We start from the raw sequence: 19,520 nt of genomic DNA on the forward strand, positions 1-19,520 counted from the left end.
AGTCAGGGCTCTGGCTGGGCCATTCAAGAACAGTCACAGAGTTGTTCCGAAGCCACTCCTTCGTCATTTTAGCTGTGTGCTTAGGGTCATTGTCTTGTTGGAAGGTGAACCGTCGGCCCAGTCTGAGGTCCATAGCACTCTGGAAAAGGTTTTCGTCCAGGATATCTCTGTACTTGGCCGCATTCATCTTTCCTTCAATTGCAACCAGTCGTCCTGTCCCTGCAGCTGCAAAACACCCCCACAGCATGATGCTCCCACCACCACACTTGACTGTAGGGATGGTGTTGGGCAGGTGATGAGCGGTGCCTGGTTTTCTCCACACATACCGCTTAGAATTAAGGCCAAAAAGTTCTATCTTTGTCTCATCAGACCAGAGAATCTTATTTATCATAGTCTGGGAGTCCTTCATGTGTTTTTTGGCAAATTCTATGCGGGCTTTCATGTGTCTTACTCTGAGGAGAGGCTTCCGTCGGGCCACTCTGCCATAAAGCCCTGACTGGTGGAGGGCTGCAGTGATGGTTGACTTTCTTGAACTTTCTCCCATCTCCTCACTGCATCTCTGGAGTTCAGCCACTGTGATCTTTGGGTTCTTCTTTACCTCTCTCACCAAGGCTCTTCTCCCCCGATTGCTCAGTTTGGTTGGACGGCCAGCTCTTGGAAGAGTTCTTGTCATCCCATACGTCTTCCATTTAAGGATTATGGAGGCCACTGTGCTCTTGGGAACTTTAAGTGCAGCAGAAATTTTTTTGTATCCATGGCCAGATCTGTGCCTTGCCACAATTCTGTCTCTGAGCTCTTCAGGCAGTTCCTTCGACCTCATGATTCTCATCTGCTCTGACATGCACTGTGAGCTGTAAGGTCTTATATAGACAGGTGTGTGGCTTCCTTAATCAAGTCCAATCATTAGAATTAAACACAGCTGGACTCCAATGAAGGTGTAGAACCATCTCATGGATGATCAGAAGAAATGGACAGTACCTGAGGTAAATATACAAGTGTCACAGCAAAGGGTCTGAATACTTATGTCCATGTGATATTTCAGTTTTTCTTTTTTAATAAATCTGTAAAAATGTCTACAATTCTGTGTTTTTCTGTCAATATGGGGTGCTGTGTGTACATTAAAAGGAAAAAAAATGAACTTAAATGATTTTAGCACATGGCTGCAATTTAACAAAGAGTAAAAAATTTAAGGGGGTCTGAATACTTTCCGTACCCACTGTATATCTATAAATATATGAAAATCAAGGGAAGGAAGATTGTGAGCCAAGTTATCATTCACACAGTTTACACTGTTCCCAAATTAAAGGCCCACCACTTCATCAGGGTCAATTACTACACAATAGCCTGCTGGCCAACCACTTGACTGATGTCTTGCTATTGAATCTCAGCTAAGGGATAGAAAACAAAGCACAGGGACTTATATATCCTCTCCTCTTTCTTCTGGCCCCAAACATAGATTTTCCTCTCTTTCTTTGGTTCCTGACAGAGCGGGACTGAGCTGTCACCAAGCAGATTTAGAGGTCTGCGAGTCCGCGTGTGTGATACCCCCTCCTGGGTCAGGGGGAGAAGGGCTGAGAATGTCTGCCAGTCGAGGACAAGGAATGAGAAATAGTGGGAAAGCTAACAAGAGAGGAGAGGAATCCAAACTTTTTAATATCCGTCTCGCTGTCCTCTTTCTTCTCTGTCAGTATACACTTATATTCACAAGCACATACAGCCACCATGTGTGGTAGACACAAAGGGATAGCAACAGAGATTTATGACTGTGTCTTGATAGAGTCTGGTGCCAAACGTATTCAATATTCATGTTTGGTTCGGTCAAAGCAATAATCTTTTAATGAGAGAATGAAAATGAGTAGTCACTCAGTGAATGTGATGGAGTTAATTAAAACAAGCTTTAGAGAAATGCAGCAATCTATTTTCTCTGTGTATGCATACATATCTGTTAATTTTCAGCTGTACCAAAACATCCTACTTGGCACTGCCGCAGCTGTGAGATTCAATACTTGATTGGAATTTGGGGAACCCAAGAAGCTTGAAAACCCAAGAGGACCGTGTGCACTGGAAGCTTTTTGCAGTTTCCTTCACATCTGCACACATGCACATCATTACATAAAGAAATCTCACGTCTTAAGCGCCATATTCAACGGCAGCCAATCAAGCGCTTTTTGATATGTTTGAAAACTGAAAGCACCCCTCTGTATATACTGTATGCTAATACTTTTAATGACTGGGATCAAATCTCATACACGTCACCTATTCTCTTAATAGTATAACAAGACTAATATCTTACGCTAGCAGCCCTGAAGCTGTACTTAGGCATGGTAATGCTTAGGGCAAAACGCTAACATCAGTGTGTTAACATACTTCATTTATGACAATACTAGCATGCAGAAGTTTAGAAGGTTTAATGTTTACCATATTTACCATCTTAGTTAGCATGCTAACATTAATTAAAGAATTAGCATTCACCTCAAAGAACAGATGAGGCTGATGGGAATGTTATTAGTTTTACAGGTATCTGGTCATAAAACAATTTTAAATTTGACCTGGTGATGTCACTATTTGAAGTCAGGGGATCACCAAAGTTATTATAATTAATCCAGAAAAGGATGTGAATGTGTGCTCCAATTTCCATAGCAATCCCTCAAATAGTTGTCAAGAAATTTCTGCATTACATAATAGGGCAATAGATCCAATAGTTTGAGACATTTCACTGGAAAACATAGATGTCAACATAATGTCATGTTCCCAGATCTCAGCAGTTACTTTGATGAATCAGTGTTATCAAAACTGATAGAAACTGTGGCCAAGACTATTGAAAAAAGACTCAGGATGTAATAAAATGGAAATAACCTTCATCTTGAAGTACTCCCCTAGCATTTTTGACATTTTTTTGTACCAAAATACAGGAAATACTGCCTGTTTACTGACAGAAACTCTAATGAGATTACTCTTAACAACACATATGTCATTTCTCTGAAGCCACACCCCCTTCCCCCTTCCCCCTCTCCTCACGTATTTCCTTAATCTCCTGCTCAGCAGGCCTAACAATGAGTCAGCGTTTTACTCCCAGAATTCCAGCAGGTCTTTCTCCAGCCCACAGCCCTCCTCTCATCCGTCTGCTCTCAGCTCCTCCTGGCCACGGGAGCCTTCCCTGGGCGGGGGCCTGCCTGGCCCTCGCACGTCAAGTGTGGCCCCAGGGTCTCAGAGGACATGCCAAGTGCAACATGGGCTCCAGCCAACAGCGCTGAGCTGAGATGGGAGCAGCTGGGGCTGGAGCACTGAGTACAGGTGCAGAGAGGAGAAGAGAGAGGGATAAGAAAGAGAGGAGGGAGACTAAAGGGGAGAGAGAGAGTGAAGGAAAGAAAGAGAGAAGGGAGAGAGAGGGACATGGAGGGAGGCCTGTGGGAGTCTCTACTCCACAACGTGGGAAAGTAGTGGCTTACACACAGGCAAGTCAGCCAAGAACACAGGCGAGCACACGCACACACATCAAAATCATGCAGACAAAAAAGGCAGGAAAATCACGTCAGCGCTCTGTGGCCAGTACAGAAATCAGCACATGCTGGCTGGATCTGCCTGTTCTGTGTTATCAATTATTATTTTTGTTATTATTATTACTACAGAGAGGGAATTGGACCAGCACACCTGTAGCGAGGGTGTGGAGGGAAAGAAAAAAAAGAATAAAAAAGCACCACTGTGTCTGTGTGATGACGCGAGTTTGTGTGTGCATGCGTACGTGTGTGTGTGTGTGTGTGTGTGTGTGTGTGTGTGTGTGTGTGTGTGTGTGTGTGTGTGTGTGTGTGTGTGTGTGTGTGTGTGTGTGTGTGTGTGTGTGTGTGTGTATGCTGTGACTCAGGGAGTGAGTAAAAGAGAAACCAATCTACGAACAACTCATTTGACTTTGAGGAATGACGATTCCCTGAAGCTCTCTTTAATGCGAGTCACGTTAGTTAAGGTTACTCTTTCAACTTTAATCATTCAAAGACTCGTGAACACACACACAGCCACATTCAAAGACACTGGATTTTTTTGAGCCCACACACAGCCCGATACTGGGAAACGGAGATATGGTATTGCAATTATTACTTTAAATGACAGGGTGACATTTCGCCTGGAAACTATTTTCTCCTATGGCACAGGAAACCATTTCCTTTCTAACTGCCTGTGGAGAATTAAAAACACAGCACATTTTCTCTGCATGTGTTTTACATGTTCCTAAACTGAACAGGTTACCTCACATCCATTACCTTTACTATTTTGCAGCATATTTACACTCACAGCACCAGAAACAGACAATAGTTTCCAAAGCCCATAAATCCAGTATATTACACTAATTAATTTCAGGTAGATCATATCAAAATTCTAGTCATATAAAGGCAAAAAACATGCATATGCACAGGAATATAAACATTTTTTAAACATGGGGAACACATGGTTACATTTGGGTAATCCCGCATCACTTTCAGTATTTACAATGATATAAAATGGTCTATTTATTTAATAGTGATCACACCAGATGAATTGAATAAAAAAAACAAAAAAAAACAAGATGTAAACACATAGAACTACAAAAGCTTTTGTAGTTCTATGGAAGTAAACTGAAACTGTTTGGCCAGTAGCTAAACACATACCATTGACCAATTGCAGATGGTAGTGTGTAGAAAGCAGTGAAAATTTCAACAGCTTTAGCTGACAAACCTGTGCAGACCGCAGTAATGAAAACCAAATGCAGCACTTCCTTTAATCATAAACCTGCCATTTTGCCCATGAGAATACATTAAATTAAATTTTTTTTAGAATATATTGCTACCCTTGATCAGCCCTTTCAACTGTGGTGGTTGTTAGGAACCCCACTAGAGATAACCATAACCTATACTACTCATTAGTTATTAAATATCATATAAAATACACATTGAGCTCTTTCAAAGCAACCGTTTATACTTGCAGAAGTTAATGTACGTGTTCCCTAGGTCTATGTAGCACAACAATATTTAATATGTAGGTGATCTCTGTATGGGTAGGCCCTTGCAATAATATTAGAGTCACTGGTATTTAGTTGCCGAGTTTTGCTTATATTTACTGGTGTCTGTGTCTCTGTGACTGGTGCTGTGATCATTTTCTCTAAAATTGGTCGTCAGATGGTGCTGTCATTCTGGTTTCTCTGTGTTGATAGGTTCTTCTGATTATAGGTTGTATATGTTGGTGCTTTGTTGGTGTACTCTTCTTATTCTATAAAAGAAAAAAATCGATAACCAAAATAAAGAAAATATAGTGCAACAATAAATGAGCTTTAAGTGACTTGTTGGAGGAGAAGAACGTACGTGGATATGGTCGTGGTTAGGGAGAAGAACATGAGGTGCTGATTTTGTAAAGTTTGGAGGTGGGTAAATATGTTTTAAGCAGTAGTGTTATGGGAGCTCACCAGTGTGGTGTTCTGAATGGTTGAAATGTAAACGTGGGTCGTATTAAAAGGCGCATTGTTAGATTATGGTCCTACGTTCCTCACTGTATCACTTTTGTATCCATCAGACGTGTCTCATAGTAGGATCTAAAACCACTTTTTTCAATAGACCAAACTAAATTTTAAACCAAAATTGGAGTGTAAATTGGCCTTTACAGGTAAGTAGTGTGTAGTTGATAACATAGGCCATTTTTCCACATTATTTTCATCATCGTGACCTGACCACCAAGGCATCCATCTACTGACCACACAAGCAAACACAAATAATTGTATGCATTTAACCAAAATCACACACACAACTGACTCAAAGACTTGTAATGGGCTGTGTTGGGATTAAAGGGGTGAGATTTGGGCGGGAAAAATGCAAAAACTTGGACAGACTCACTCCTCCACCAGCTGCACTTTCTTCCAATCTGCTGTCAGACCTTCACTTGTTTTCTCTCCCTCCCAACTTCCATACTTCATTCTCTGTGTCCATCATTGATTGCTTTCCTTTCCTTTCAGCCTCACGCAATTGCTTATGTAGAAAATTCAGTGGTGTGAGAAAACAGTCCATGTAGTCAAGTAAACATGGTGTTCAAAACACCAACTGTCATGGTGTTGGGGGAATATATTCAAAGTTCCTTGGACCCTGTCTGAGGTTAGAAACCACTAATCCACATGGGACAAATGGATTCAATGTGATGTTAGAGCTGCGGTTTCACATGAATTTATTTCTTTGTCAGTAATTGCTCGTTAAGCCGTATTTTTCCACATAGACCCCGCACATAAATTGCAAAAAGACAAGTTAAGGTTGTTTCAACCCACTAATGTCCATTTCAGAGTCATCACTAGAAAATATTTCAAGCGGCGTTTCAAGTAAATAAAAAAATTAAATCAGCAGGGGATTGAGAAAAGCAGAAAACATTTCTTGGCCTGATAAGATGACACTTGATGACTGTATTGCTCGTTTGCCTAAGATATCAGCAGAACGTGATGAATGTTGTGCCTATTTCCTACGTGTCCTTTGTCAGTTGGCCTGATGAGACCTGCTGGTAACAAAATGTTGCATTCTGGGAGCTTTAATTAACAGTGTGGATACTAAGGCTGGGTACCGTGTTTGTACCAAGAAGTATCAAAACTTCTCCCGTCAAACAATACCTTCATTCGATCTCATTTGACCCCAGATCTAGAAAAAAATGACAATTTGTATGGATGTTCCTCACAAAGAATCGCTGCAAGCATTCTTTGATTTAATGCAACATTCGCCTGCTACAACAGAGGATACAACCTATACAGTCTGTGGTGTGGTGAAGTCGAGCACAGTGTATCTGACTGCCCTGGCACTTCAGCGTGTCAAGATGCTTCTATTCACATGATAAGTATTGAATGAAGTACAACAAAAAGGTATAAGATCAAGTACACGATTGGTATCGGTAACGCTTTTTAAACAATACCCGGTTGTACCCGATAGTATTATTGTATTGTGGGTTGTATGTGAATTATGAGCATGTGACAATTCATAAACTATAAAGTAATATATAACAAAACATGGTTTTAGTTAAAAATGAAGTTCAAAACAGTTAAGCTTCAGATGATTAGGGCTTTCAAGAGTTCACAGAAGAGACAGAGACAGTGTGACAAGTTGTGTGAAGTGCAAACAAGTGATAATGAGCCACAGTGACAGAGAAGCAACAGCAACGTCCCCTAAGGCAGCTTTTACACCGAGATACTACATTTATTTACTGTGAAGGTGGTATATGTGTTGGAGCATGTGAATCTTGTGGTGGAGGTTTGGTATAAAAACTTTGGTCAAATCTGTCAGGTGTAAAATGCAATAAATGTGAAGTCAAGTGTATGTTTGTGCTCCATCCAAGGCTTTGAACCGGTCACTAAAAGCTCACATTCTACAGTTTAATATAACCAAACCTGTTTTCATTAAAGTCTGTCATGGGAGCGCTGTATTTTCTTACATCATATCCCTCCTGTGTAATGTACTGCTGTCTCTGTGCAGAAGACAGCTGGTGTCTCATATGGACTACTCATATCACTGCCTTTACTGACAACAGCTATTTATCAAGAATTACTAACAGACAGGGTGCATAAAACAGAGGTTTCATAACTGATTTTAATTAAATTGTCCAATCTGACAGTGTTCACTGTTTTTACTGTTTGTTGTGGTTTCCATTTTGAACGCGAGATTAAAGCTCTCTTTGTGCGAGCTCTGTAATCAGTGTGCCGTCTCTGTGCCCTCTTCCCATGCCTGGAACGAGAAGTCACGGCCCCATGTAAACCTACCTCCGCCCCCCGGTCACACTTTATTGCTTAGTCACAGTGGTACTTAAGATATTGTTTCCAAACATGATAGATTTACAGCACTGTAACTGACAGGTAGCACGCTACAGCAAAAAAGAAAAGATGCAAAGGGATTTACTAGATTAAAAACAACAAGTACTGATTTTATTTCTGCTAGTAATATAAGCAACCACTAGAATTGAAAAAAAAGGCATTGTTTGAATAATTCAGACTCCTTAAGTACGGAATCTCGGTGAGTCAAAGAAGACTTGCCAGTGTGTGCAAAGCAATTACACCATGTGTACATTTATGGGTCGTAGCAAAAAAACACTTCTTAACCCTTGTGCCCTGCTAGTGCCAGTTGTTATGACTGATTGAGAGGAAGGGCTGGCTGGGGATCAGTCTAAAATCAGACCCTGCTGTCCTCATTAAGAATATTATACTGGCATCTGCTGTTTTATGTTCATTGTCCTTAAGAGAGGAAAATTACCTGCTTTGTTAAAAAAAACCTCTACTGTGCCATTTTCTAAATAGAAACAATATGAATTTGCCGTGGCCAAATTGATCTTGGTTTCTATGCATGCATTTCAGCCTGCAAATCGCTTTGCTTTGAATACATGTATGTCTTGGGTATGATGACTCACTGGCTGATAAACGGTTCTTCTTAACTGGCTTTTGTCCAGATTGAATGTATATCAAGATAGTTTTGATTAATTCAAGGTCAGATGAGAAAAGTGCTGTTCAAACTACTGAGACACCCTTAAAAAGTGGATTTTTGAGTGTGGTTTGCTTGTGCTGAGCGCAACACAAACCAATTACATGATTTAAAATGCAGTTTCTCAGATTCCCCTATTTCCTTGTGTGCTCTCAAGTGGTAGGACCACCAAAGAAGAAGTGCAGCATCACTTAACAGAACAAACTTTGTTTTGTTTTTCCCTGCACGGAAAAGTAATAATGACGCAAAAAGACAGGTCCCCCAACAGTAATACTGCACTGTAAAGCATAGCATGCATAGCCCAACAGTGTGTCTACTGCTGGTATGATTCAAACCAAAGTAAATCAAGTATACATTAATGATAGATTTGTGATACTTCTGTATCCCTTATCACTTCTTTCAACCACAGAAGAGTGAAAAGTGATTGTAATGTGGTTAAAACTAATTGATTCTGATTCCCCCTAAAAAGGATCCAACCCTCTCCATCAAAATGACTGAAACTGAGGTGGAGAATGTATTCTCATACAAACACCTGAGTGTACAATTGGAAAATGAATACAGACGGAAAAGGCCTGTTCCTGGGGAGGCAGTGCCTGACTACACTTGCTCCCAGCTGATCCAAAAATGGACAAAGAGGTGGAGTGTGGATGGTGTTAATTCCACAAAACAAGTATTAATTTTTCACTCTCACTCATCTTTAACTTCTTCTCCGGGGTATGGTCGCGGGGGCAGCAGCTCCAGCAGGGGAGCCCACACTTCCCTTTCCTGGGCCACATTAACCAGCTCTAACTGGGGGATCCCGAGGCGTTCCCAGGCCAGTGTGAAGATAAAATCTCTCCGCCTAGTCATGGGTCTTTCCCGAGGCCTCCTCCCAGCTGGACGTGCCTGGAACACCTCACTAGGGAGTTGCCCAGGGGGGCGTCCTTACCAGATGCCCGAACCGCTTTAACTGGCTCCTCTGTACGTAAAGGAGAAGCGGCTCAACTCTGAGTTCCTCACAGATGAATGGGAGACGCCAGCCACAGTCCTGAGAAAACCCATTCCTGCCGCTTGTACCCGCTATCTAGCTCTTCATGACTATAGGTGAGGGTAGGAATGAAGATTGACCGATAGATCGAGAGCTTTGCCTTCCGGCTCAGCTCTATTTTTGTCACAACAGTGCTGTAAAGCGAATACAACACCACCCCCGCTGCTCCAATTCTCCAGCCAACCTCACGCTCCATCGTCCCCTCACTCAGGAACAAGACCCCGAGGTACTTGAACTTCTTCACTTAGTAAAGACTAATTCGCTACCCGGAGTGAGCAATCCACCGGTTTCCTGTTGAGAGAGTATTCATTTTGCCCCTCAGTTAATACACAGATGTTAAATAGTGCACCTTTAAAAATGATTTAATAAAGAAAAAAACAGGAGCACTATTTACAATCCTGTTGGTCTAAAATTCCAGACTGGCCAATAGGACATTACTGTAGACATTGAATCCTCTGTAGCTCAGTATCTGAACACCATCACATGAGGAAATGTCACAGAGCAGAGCCCCCAGTCATTCAGCCCACTGTTCTTTCAGTTGACATGTTACTGTACTGTCATAACCAAATGAGGGTTGGGAGGAGGTGGGTGGCTTCTGACCGCTCTGCCTTGCTGTAACAGGGAAAGTCCTATCCAAATTTCTACTCTGACTGAATGCAGGATGCAGGCGCCCCCGCCCCCCTGGGACCATAAGAGCAACAGGAGGAGTGCTGTGGATAGACTGGAGGAGCCCAGCATGAGTCACTGGAATCAGGTGTTCCAATGATAACAATCGGAGGATTGTCCACAAAGAAAAGGTTGATGTAACCACAATTCTTGATAACAAAAATATTTTCATGATTCAGTGATCATTTATGTGAATCATTTGGGCTGAATTTCCATATAATGTTTCATAGCACCTCAGTCCCTAATTGAATATGATGGAAAACAAGTATCATTCTGAGTATGCTCAGTACTTGAGAATGAACAATGGTGCTGCAGGAGATGAATCACTGGTTTAAGTGTGGACTTGGATAGTATGAAATTATGCATAGCCCCTTCGCCATAAATAAGATTAATTAAGACTCTGATAAATGCACATTTCATATTATCGCCATATTTTCTCATCAGGGCACTTTCTGAATGAATCAATACTGGTCTGGGAGGTGATTAGAGCGCTGATGGATCAGAGCCAGGCTGCCCTTTTAATGGTAAGATGTTCCATCAACATGACTCCGGATCACTCTTATTCATCATAATAGGTAAGGACATGGGCATATGGAAACCTTCGTTTCTACGCAGCATCATTAAGGTGACTTATTGTGGATGTGGCCTGTCACTCTGCCACATAGTCAGTCGTCTGAAGAAGAGAATTAATATTCAGGAGGTCTCGCTTTAATTAATCCAGGGCTCGACTACACTGAAAGAAAGAGACCTTATGAAAACATAAGTGACCTTGGGATAATATATACTCCTATGTCTTCTGTGTGTTTCAGACACACACATCCCCTCACCCCTCTTCCCTCTCTTCCTTACAAAACGGCGTAAGTAAACAAAACAGACCATGAGGAATAGATACAGCCTGTCTCTTAGAAACGCATCCCTGTGACATATGACATTGACAGACAGATGCTGGAAAACAGATTTTCTCCTCTACCTCACAGACATTTGTCTTTCACCCTCTGTTTGTTCCTGCATGGATCAAATAGTAGAAGATGTGAGCCAGATGCTAGACTGTCTGCTGACTAGACTCAGTTACCCAACACTGCAACTGAATCTGACTTTTTCTGGCAATGTGTCCAGATTTTAAAAATAAATCCCACACATTTGGCATCAGAACACCTTACCAAAGGACTTTAATGAGCCAAAGGTTATGTAACAAGCAAAACTGACATGTTTGCTTCTCTGTTACGGTTTTCTGTGTTTGGTGTTTAAATAATTAAAGATTTGCACATTATTACTACAGATTAAGCTGCAGAGTTTCGTACCTATGAAAAGCTATATTTAATCCCCACATTCCTACCTTGCCTGTTACAAAATGGGTGCTCAATCACCTTAGATAAGCAGTGCTATGGGATGTTTAAAATGAGGAAACACTGCCATCTGGAGGGGAGTCATAATGTCTCCTGAAAATGACCATATCAAACAAACCTAGATGAATACTGGCTTTATGAAATTTGCCATGTTCTTAGAAACAGTGTGTGCTCTGGAGCCACATAACTCAGCTTCTGTAAACGGTATGCACAACTCTTTGCTCTGTATTTAAAATGATATAATCTTTAGAACATTAATAACGCCTAAAACTACTACGGATAAATATTTATATCAAGCTGCCATTCCAGAAAAAATGTCACAAATGATAAGCCTACCATTTGAAGATATAAAACTAGGACAACATTTATGCCTTTAACAAATGAAAAAGATGTACTATTTTTTCCCTTTTTTTGCTACCCTCGTTGGTTCATGAATTCCTGATGTCTGCGAGACACAAAAAAATGGCATCTTGCCCTTTTTTAAATGAGAGGATGACAGTGTACCTGGATTTCATGTTAGGTAAGTCAAATACATCAGAATAACATCATTTCACTGAGGGGTACATTAAAAACTGTGTGGCATTTTTATAGAGTTTTGGAAATGGTTGGATGGCTCCAGTAAAGCCAAAGAAAACAAAGAGAAGAATGAACATGAGGGTACCACAATCATCAGTTTAGAAAACATATGGAGTAGTGGGGCATGTCTGCCACACATCAGAGTTAGTGGGACCAAAGAGACAATGCAGTTTGAGGCTCTCCAAAATATATCAAGACCATGTCCACACTTAGTTAGATAAATCTCAAAGCTCACATTTTCCTCTGTTTATGGAATGAATAGGTGGCTAAAACGCAAAGCTTTTCCAAAGTAGATCAATTGAAAAACACTAGTCGTGTCTCTGTTTAATGGAGTTTGGGAAATCAAAGCTGTTATTAGGCAGTCATGTAAACAAGACAATGGATTGTATTTTACAGTTTCAGCATTGAACTCCAATATCGGTGATCAACACAGTAGGTGTTGTTATGTTTATGACGGCAGAAGTGTGTGTTTGGCTATATTAAAGCCTAATGTGGGGAAACATTTTGTGGCAGAAAATTAAGCTTGACATAACTTAGCCCCTATAACTTTTGCTATAACTTCTCCATATTTACCAACGTTACCCGTTATGATCTGAAATATGTGCAAAATTAAACATTCATTTTGCATTTTAGTGAGGGGATGCATTTTATGGCAGACCAAAAATTATTTAAGGGCATTTTTAGTCCAGTTAAAACGGACTCTGGTTCATTTCCCCCTGGCATGGTTTGTTCACACTAGGTGCGGACTAAAACGACAGCACCGAGAACCTTTGAGGTGGTCTTGGTCCCATCCCAATCGAACTCTGGGGCAGTTTTGTTGGGGTTGGGAACGTGATCCGACCTCTACCTGACTCAACTACCTGGTGTATTCAAGCATGCAAGTTTGAGCTACACAGCTTCACCTACATTGACACAGTTTGCGTAGCAGCAAGCCAGAAAATTGCGAACATTATGTTTCTAGTCCAGGACCTTCTTCCTGTTTTTTTCTTTCTTGCTCCTGCCTCATACACACCTGACCAATAAGTGGAGTGAATGTTTCTTACATGGTTATAGTGATGCATTTTGGTTTACTTGGATTTGTCTGTGTGAAAAGAAACGCTCCAAGTTCAAACTCATCAACTGTTTCAGACCAGAGCAAACAAAATATAGTTGTGAAAATGAAGATGAAAGATGATGGAATAGCTCATCATGATATCTGAACTCCATTGTTGAGACAATAAGTCTCACTAAATAACAGCTAAGGCAACTGGGTAAGTTTAGCTTTTGGAGCTCACCTTTGGTTGAACATCCCTCTGAAGTTGTAGTTAGCTCTGTAGTTGGGCATGGGCTTGGGATCCAAAGGCCTGTAGATAGCTGGCTCCCCTCTCTTCATAGCCAGACCATTCAGCTCCACTGTGGGTGTTATACTGCCTGTGTATGAGAGTAAATATGAAAGATTCACACCAAGACATTTGTAAACATAAAATTTGAAGCTTTTTAAAAGTAATGTATGGAATATTTCTATCAGCAAATTAAACTTCAAAACTGAAATTAAAAAAAAATGCAGTAAACAATTGTCTTTGAAGCTCCAAATTCAGTTTTCAAGAATATAACACAGGAACTGACTTTTAGAGTTGTACTCTAATTAATGTCAATTTATGGTGTGCACTGCCAATCCCAAAGCTCCTCACTGATGTTGCATAAGCAATCACAGGGATTCTTAATCCCATTAAGCGCTGGCTATGAGGTCTTTCACTACAACAATGCCACGGAGGGCAGGTAAGGTAAGAAGGGATAGTGGTATTAATTTGGTCAGAGAAAAAAACATAGCCTGCACCTGGGCTTTATTCAAATGGTCTGTACAGGATGTGTTCTGAACATGGGTTATTTAAATATAGCCAGCAGCTTGAGAGCTACCCCTGGAAGAAAAACTTGTGCAGTTGAAGATCCCAAATACTGAAACAGTAATTAATGGAGACGGAAAGGCATGGCAGAAATGTTTTGCCACATTTCTTCCCCTCCACCCTCTTTATGATTACCCAATACATGAAAAGTAGTGACATCCCAAAAACGCTTCTCTCTGAAGAGACTTTGGAGGCCCCCCCATCTCCCTCTAAATGGGTATGTACCTTATTTCACCATCATACACTTAGGAAACATGACCAGTAGAGGGCAGTAATGCAACCTTAAAAGGAACAGTTCAGACTGGTAGTGGTATCAGTACAGACAGAAATGCTTTAAATACATTTTAAACCACAACACAGCATTTGAAGACCGTTTTAACCACTTACCGCGTAATTTTACACCTTCAGTAAAATGTTAGTACTGTTCTCTCATAACTCTCTGCATCAGCTACTTTATTAAATAATTACCTGACACAGAGAGGTCAGAGGAAAGTATTGCATTATAATCACACTAAAAATATTGCATTCTTTGTTGGGTACATAAAACCCCTTTGAGCATGTTGTAGAAACTGCAACCATATGCCTTGCTCCCAAAAAATAAGCTAACTACTAACAACCTCAATAACAAGCTGAACAGGTCCACTTAGTTTCTGACAGGTCACATTAGCTCATCTTAATTTGTCTGGCTGCTGCAGCAGCTGTTATTTGCTGCTGAAGGTGAGGCTTCAACATAGTAAAAAAAAAGAGAGATTTATATCTTATAAGTATAATAGACATAAATTAGTCTTTACACTCTGAGCTGTCTCAATTCATTCAAAATATGGGAAAAAAACCTTCCTGATTACAATATTAACTTGCTTTGTAGTTTTAACAAACATATTCTTCCCTCCCTTAAAACTATTCTTTCTGGCATTTCTAGACTTCTCTTTTCCAATCTTAAAATGCTCCTAATAAGTGTATGGCACTCTAAAATGTAAAAGAAATCCACCAGGTGTAAAAACTCATAAAAAAGTCTAACACATTTGTGCCAAGCTTCCTGCCTGTCATCTGTCGCTCTGTGTCACTTGCGCTGGTAATGCTGCTTTTCAGTGCCGTGGGAAGTCCGAAGTTTCTGACCTCCAACTAGGCAAAGTGCACTTGATTGCCTGTCGAAGGGGAACCTCGCTACTAGTGAATTCGGGAGAGATCGACCTACCCCGAAATCGCTACTAGAAGGTTCCACTTTGACAGGCATTCGAGTGCACTTCCCGTGGCACTTGAAAGCAGCATTTCTCTCTAAATGCACGTGTCAGGGGAGGAGGGAGCATCAGAGGTGAGGTCAGGTCAGTGGGAAGAGGGATGGACTTTGTAGGGAAGCGCTGAGTGCTCTAATTCAAGAAAGGTAATAATTCCTTCAATATAACCATTTTGTACCTTTAATATATCAGCTATTCTTGGCTTAACACATAGTGGGTTTAAATGTCATCCTTCACATTTTAGTAAACAATACTATAAGATTTTGTTATGGTTGCAGTACCTGGGTTACTGTTGATGTCCACTTTAGGGGAGCGGGGCGCTGGCCTGGGAAGGATACTTTCGTCCAGCGCTTTGGCGGCTGTGGAGTGTTGGGCCTTTTTAATGCTGGTGCCCTCTGCCTCCCACACCTGCTCCCCAAGAGTCAGCTGCACTGTGAAGATCTGGAACAGTGACACCCAGAGAGAGAAATTACTATTGTAGGAACTGTATTCTTCATGACTAGTATTTATTTACGAAAAGGACTAATAAATCTGAAACATCATCACAGGAGAAAATGCCATAATTAAGTTTGTAATTAAACTATTGAACCAATTCACTGACTGATCATTTTCAAACTTGGTCAGTGATGTTTATTAAAGTGAATTCCGGTGTAAAATCGTGTGGTGCCAGAAGACGCACAGTGAGTTGCAGGCTAGGGTAAAGCCAACGAGCCTGCAACTTGAAGTGAAGAGAGACAGAATGGTTCGTGTTTGTATCTTTCCCGGCTGCGAAACATAAATTAAAGCTTACAACCCAGAAACTTTTCATAGGCTGCCATTGCAGTACGATGACCATGCTCTGATAAACCAGTGGCTTATTGTTTTGAATCTGGACAATGAGACGCAGATCGAGACGCTTAGGCAGAGGGATTACCGTGTCTGCCACAAACCACAACGTTTACATGTTTTGCTGGAATAAATCATCAACAGGCTCCTTCCCTTTGGATGCATTTGGTAATTGACTTGAATGGAGCAGCTGGTACCGGAGCCAGTAAGTAAGTCTTTCAAAACACTCTTAATAAACTGCGGGCTCACTGACTACGTTGTTGGTGCTTCGGTTATTGTGTCAGGAGGTTTGATGTTATTTGGAGCAGTATTAGTGGTTAAAAAAGATGTTTTAATGCATCCAACTCGCCGCCCGAGCTTATCTGTGTTAGCCGCGGCAAGCTGTTAGCGTCTCTCCGGAAAATCTACCTTAATAGTTCATACAGGAAAAAATTGTCCCTATGACTTATTTGATGACCTAATTTACCTAAAAACACCCTTGGTTTATCTTACACAGGAATTTCACTTTAACTATCATTTCCTGAGATTTTTAAAATTAAACCTTTATACCCTTGCTCATTGTTTTCTTGACAGTTTTTAGTCCACATCCCTTACCTTAGCATGTGCAGGGCCCCTCTCATTGAGGAGCTTGTACTGTGGTTGGATCCTATTGAAACGGGCTAACTCATTCACCAAACACATTGGAGTTTTCTCTTTAGGGTTTGCCATGTTCTCCTGGGGCGGGCCTAAAACAGAGCACAGCAGAATATACGGTAAACTGAACAATTCAAAATAGAAGATGCTGATGAGATTCATTATTCAGTATTTATTAGAAATCAAATAAACTCATTATGACGGATGATAAACAATTCTGTCGCCGATCTACCTGGCGATGTAGCAGACACAGGGGCGTCCCCATATCCGACTGCAGGAGCAGGGCAGGCGGGTGTGGGGGCCGGGCCTGTGCCATTGACGGAGGGCTGCAGACCCAGGGATCCTGGGCTGGCCATGGCCGTCGGGGGAACTCCGGGGGAGAGGCCAGGACCAGCCAGGGGTGCTGAGGTCTGTACTTTCACTTGAGCCATGCTCTATTCCTGAAACCAGACAACAAATGAAGATGTTTTCAGCTTCTTTTTTTTTTTTTAAGAATCACACGGATCATTATAAACTGTAATCCTATCAGTTTATTCTGATACTACTGGGTGTCATTTGATAACAAAGATGTCAATTATGAGGTATGCATCATTAAGCGTGCATTTGTCACATATTATTCTACACCAGCTGTTGCACAACATCAAGCTTTTCACTATCATTTGACAGATTTCTGTGAGCCTGGTGAACAAACTTCAAACTGAGCAGCCCTAGGCCTATCTCACATTCTGATCCACTGGCAGCTAATACACCCAGACAATGAACCTTTATTTGAAGGAGCTTTGCTCATGTTACTGCTGCTAAGCTCCCCGAAAAAGGAGCGAATCCTGTGATAGCAGCCGGAACAAGACAATGAACGTTCAATCACATTTTATTTGAGACAAAAGTGAGGTACGGAGGCCTATAGAAAGTAGACATAAGTTAACATGAACAGTAGAGAGGACCCTCTAACAATCAGGTAAAAGTTAACAAGAACAAATAACTTCTTTATCCTTTTATGCACACATACAATGTTTTGGTGAATGTAATTACATACAGGTCACAGCCTGTGGTTATGCAAGCAACACAATGTTCTTCACCAAAAGATGAAGATAAGAGATAGTTAAACGTAATAAATCAATTTAAAAAAGGTACAAACTGTATCACAGCATATTGCCAAGATGACTCAAATACTGGTTCACATTAATATGTGGCAAGCACCGAAGGGAAATGAGAGAAATGCTTTTCACGTCCCCACTGAGGTCAGAGCAAAGGGTCAGACGCAGGACTGAACCCCTGGGGTGAGGAGAAATTCAGTCCTTGCAGTTAGGACACTTGCACTGAAATGCTGGCTTTGAACCTGGCACCTCAAAGTAATGGACAATATCTTCAATCACCATGAAATAATAAATTCAAACAAAAAAATCAATATCTTCTTCTCTAGTAAATAGTTTAGACAGGTGTCGAATATCACATAAGTCAATGGAGGCAGTTTCCAGTCAATGTTAATAATTGCACTTACTGCTTTGGCAACATAGGTTTCTGATCTGGCAAGCCTTTATATGGACTTTCTAAAGTAAAACATGGGCTTCACCCTGAAATCATGATTACAGGTGTTTACCTATGTCCATTGTTGACAGCTGAGGGCCACGGTAAGACCGGTGCAAACAACAGAGCAGTGGCATGTCCATTAAACAACTGATATAGACTGTATCCACACAATGAAAAGACCTATAACTCTGATCCGTGAACCCAAGTCATTGCATGCTATCTCGTTTCATCTCCGTTGCATCTTGCGTGCCCCTGAGGTTTTCAGGGGGTCACTTTCCTCTCTCGCAGTAACATGAATGAATAGCAACCCGAATGCATGGTTGTCCTACACAGTAACTTCATTGGTGGAGGTGGTGGTGTAACGTTGAGGGTTGACTTGACAGTGCTGCAGGGTTGTCTGCTGCCTGCAACCCCCTGAACCCACATCACAGCTTCGACTGTGTCCAAGCTTAGCAGGAAGCTAACGTTACCAACGACTAGAACGGGATTTCCTGCAAATGTCAGCTCCTTAAAACAAACTAATATAATTGGCAAGCGCGCATGCTGTCACGAGTACGTCGCTGGGGTTTCTCCTGATGAATATACACTATCCTACCACCCCCAGTGACACTAGTTTAGCCGGTTAAAGCTCGTCATGGCTGATCGGCCGAGCACCCCTCTCTTGCTAGCATCTCCATACCGCCCCATCCTCAACGAGAGTCTGGGGGGATTTCAGTCCACTGCAGCATGATATACGGACTGGCAACAGCGTGACGAATAATCCAGAAACTATCCGACAACAAAGGGACAAATATTTTAGTGTATTTTTTACCTTTGTCCAGGGCCAGACCCCAGTTACACCTCCGACATTGGCAAACACTAAAGAGAACTGGATGGAAGAGGGAACAGACCACGTTATTTCTCTGGGTAATAAAATAAAACATGTCCCATTAGAGGCAAATGACTGGTCTTAATCATATTTCATGTGTAAAGTTTGTGTTTCGTTTCTGTGGTCAGTGTTAAGCATTGCATATCACCGACGCGTAGTAATTATAGTTTGAGGTGAATCTTGAATGAATCAGACACCCCCGCGGCGATGCGAATGGTTCGGTCCTGGTTTGCTTCCTTGGAGCTTGAAGCAGTGCAACTTCCGAACACATTTTTTTCTCCAGAGCACATAACCACTGCCTTTGCTCAAGGGCACTTCGGATCACAGGGTGGGCTATCTTGCCTTTAATTCCATAAATTAAATTCTGTAAAATTTAAAGACTTAGTTTAATTGAAAACATTACAAACCGTTATCCTCAAAGCAATTTCAGTCAAAAACAACTGGACTGGTTGTTTGTCTAGGAAGACGTTTCACCTCT

General features: G+C 41.4%; 1 protein-coding gene across 1 annotated transcript in view; it reads right to left on the reverse strand.

Moving 5' to 3' along the window:
* The window catches only part of stau2 (staufen double-stranded RNA binding protein 2), an 85,691-nt gene extending 66,622 nt beyond the window's left edge, over positions 1 to 19,069 (reverse strand). Inside the window, exons 1-5 of the mRNA XM_083936333.1 lie at positions 18,986 to 19,069; positions 16,880 to 17,087; positions 16,609 to 16,739; positions 15,471 to 15,630; positions 13,346 to 13,481 (exon numbers count right to left, since the gene is read on the reverse strand). Of these exons, the coding sequence (XP_083792459.1) occupies positions 13,346 to 13,481; positions 15,471 to 15,630; positions 16,609 to 16,739; positions 16,880 to 17,078 (626 nt within the window). The 5' untranslated portion in view covers positions 17,079 to 17,087; positions 18,986 to 19,069. The remainder of the gene's footprint in view (positions 1 to 13,345; positions 13,482 to 15,470; positions 15,631 to 16,608; positions 16,740 to 16,879; positions 17,088 to 18,985) is intronic.
* Between the last annotated feature and the right edge of the window lie 451 nt (positions 19,070 to 19,520).

The sequence above is a fragment of the Echiichthys vipera genome, assembly GCF_963691815.1.
Source record: "Echiichthys vipera genome assembly, chromosome: 21".
Classification (NCBI taxonomy): domain Eukaryota; kingdom Metazoa; phylum Chordata; class Actinopteri; order Perciformes; family Trachinidae; genus Echiichthys; species Echiichthys vipera.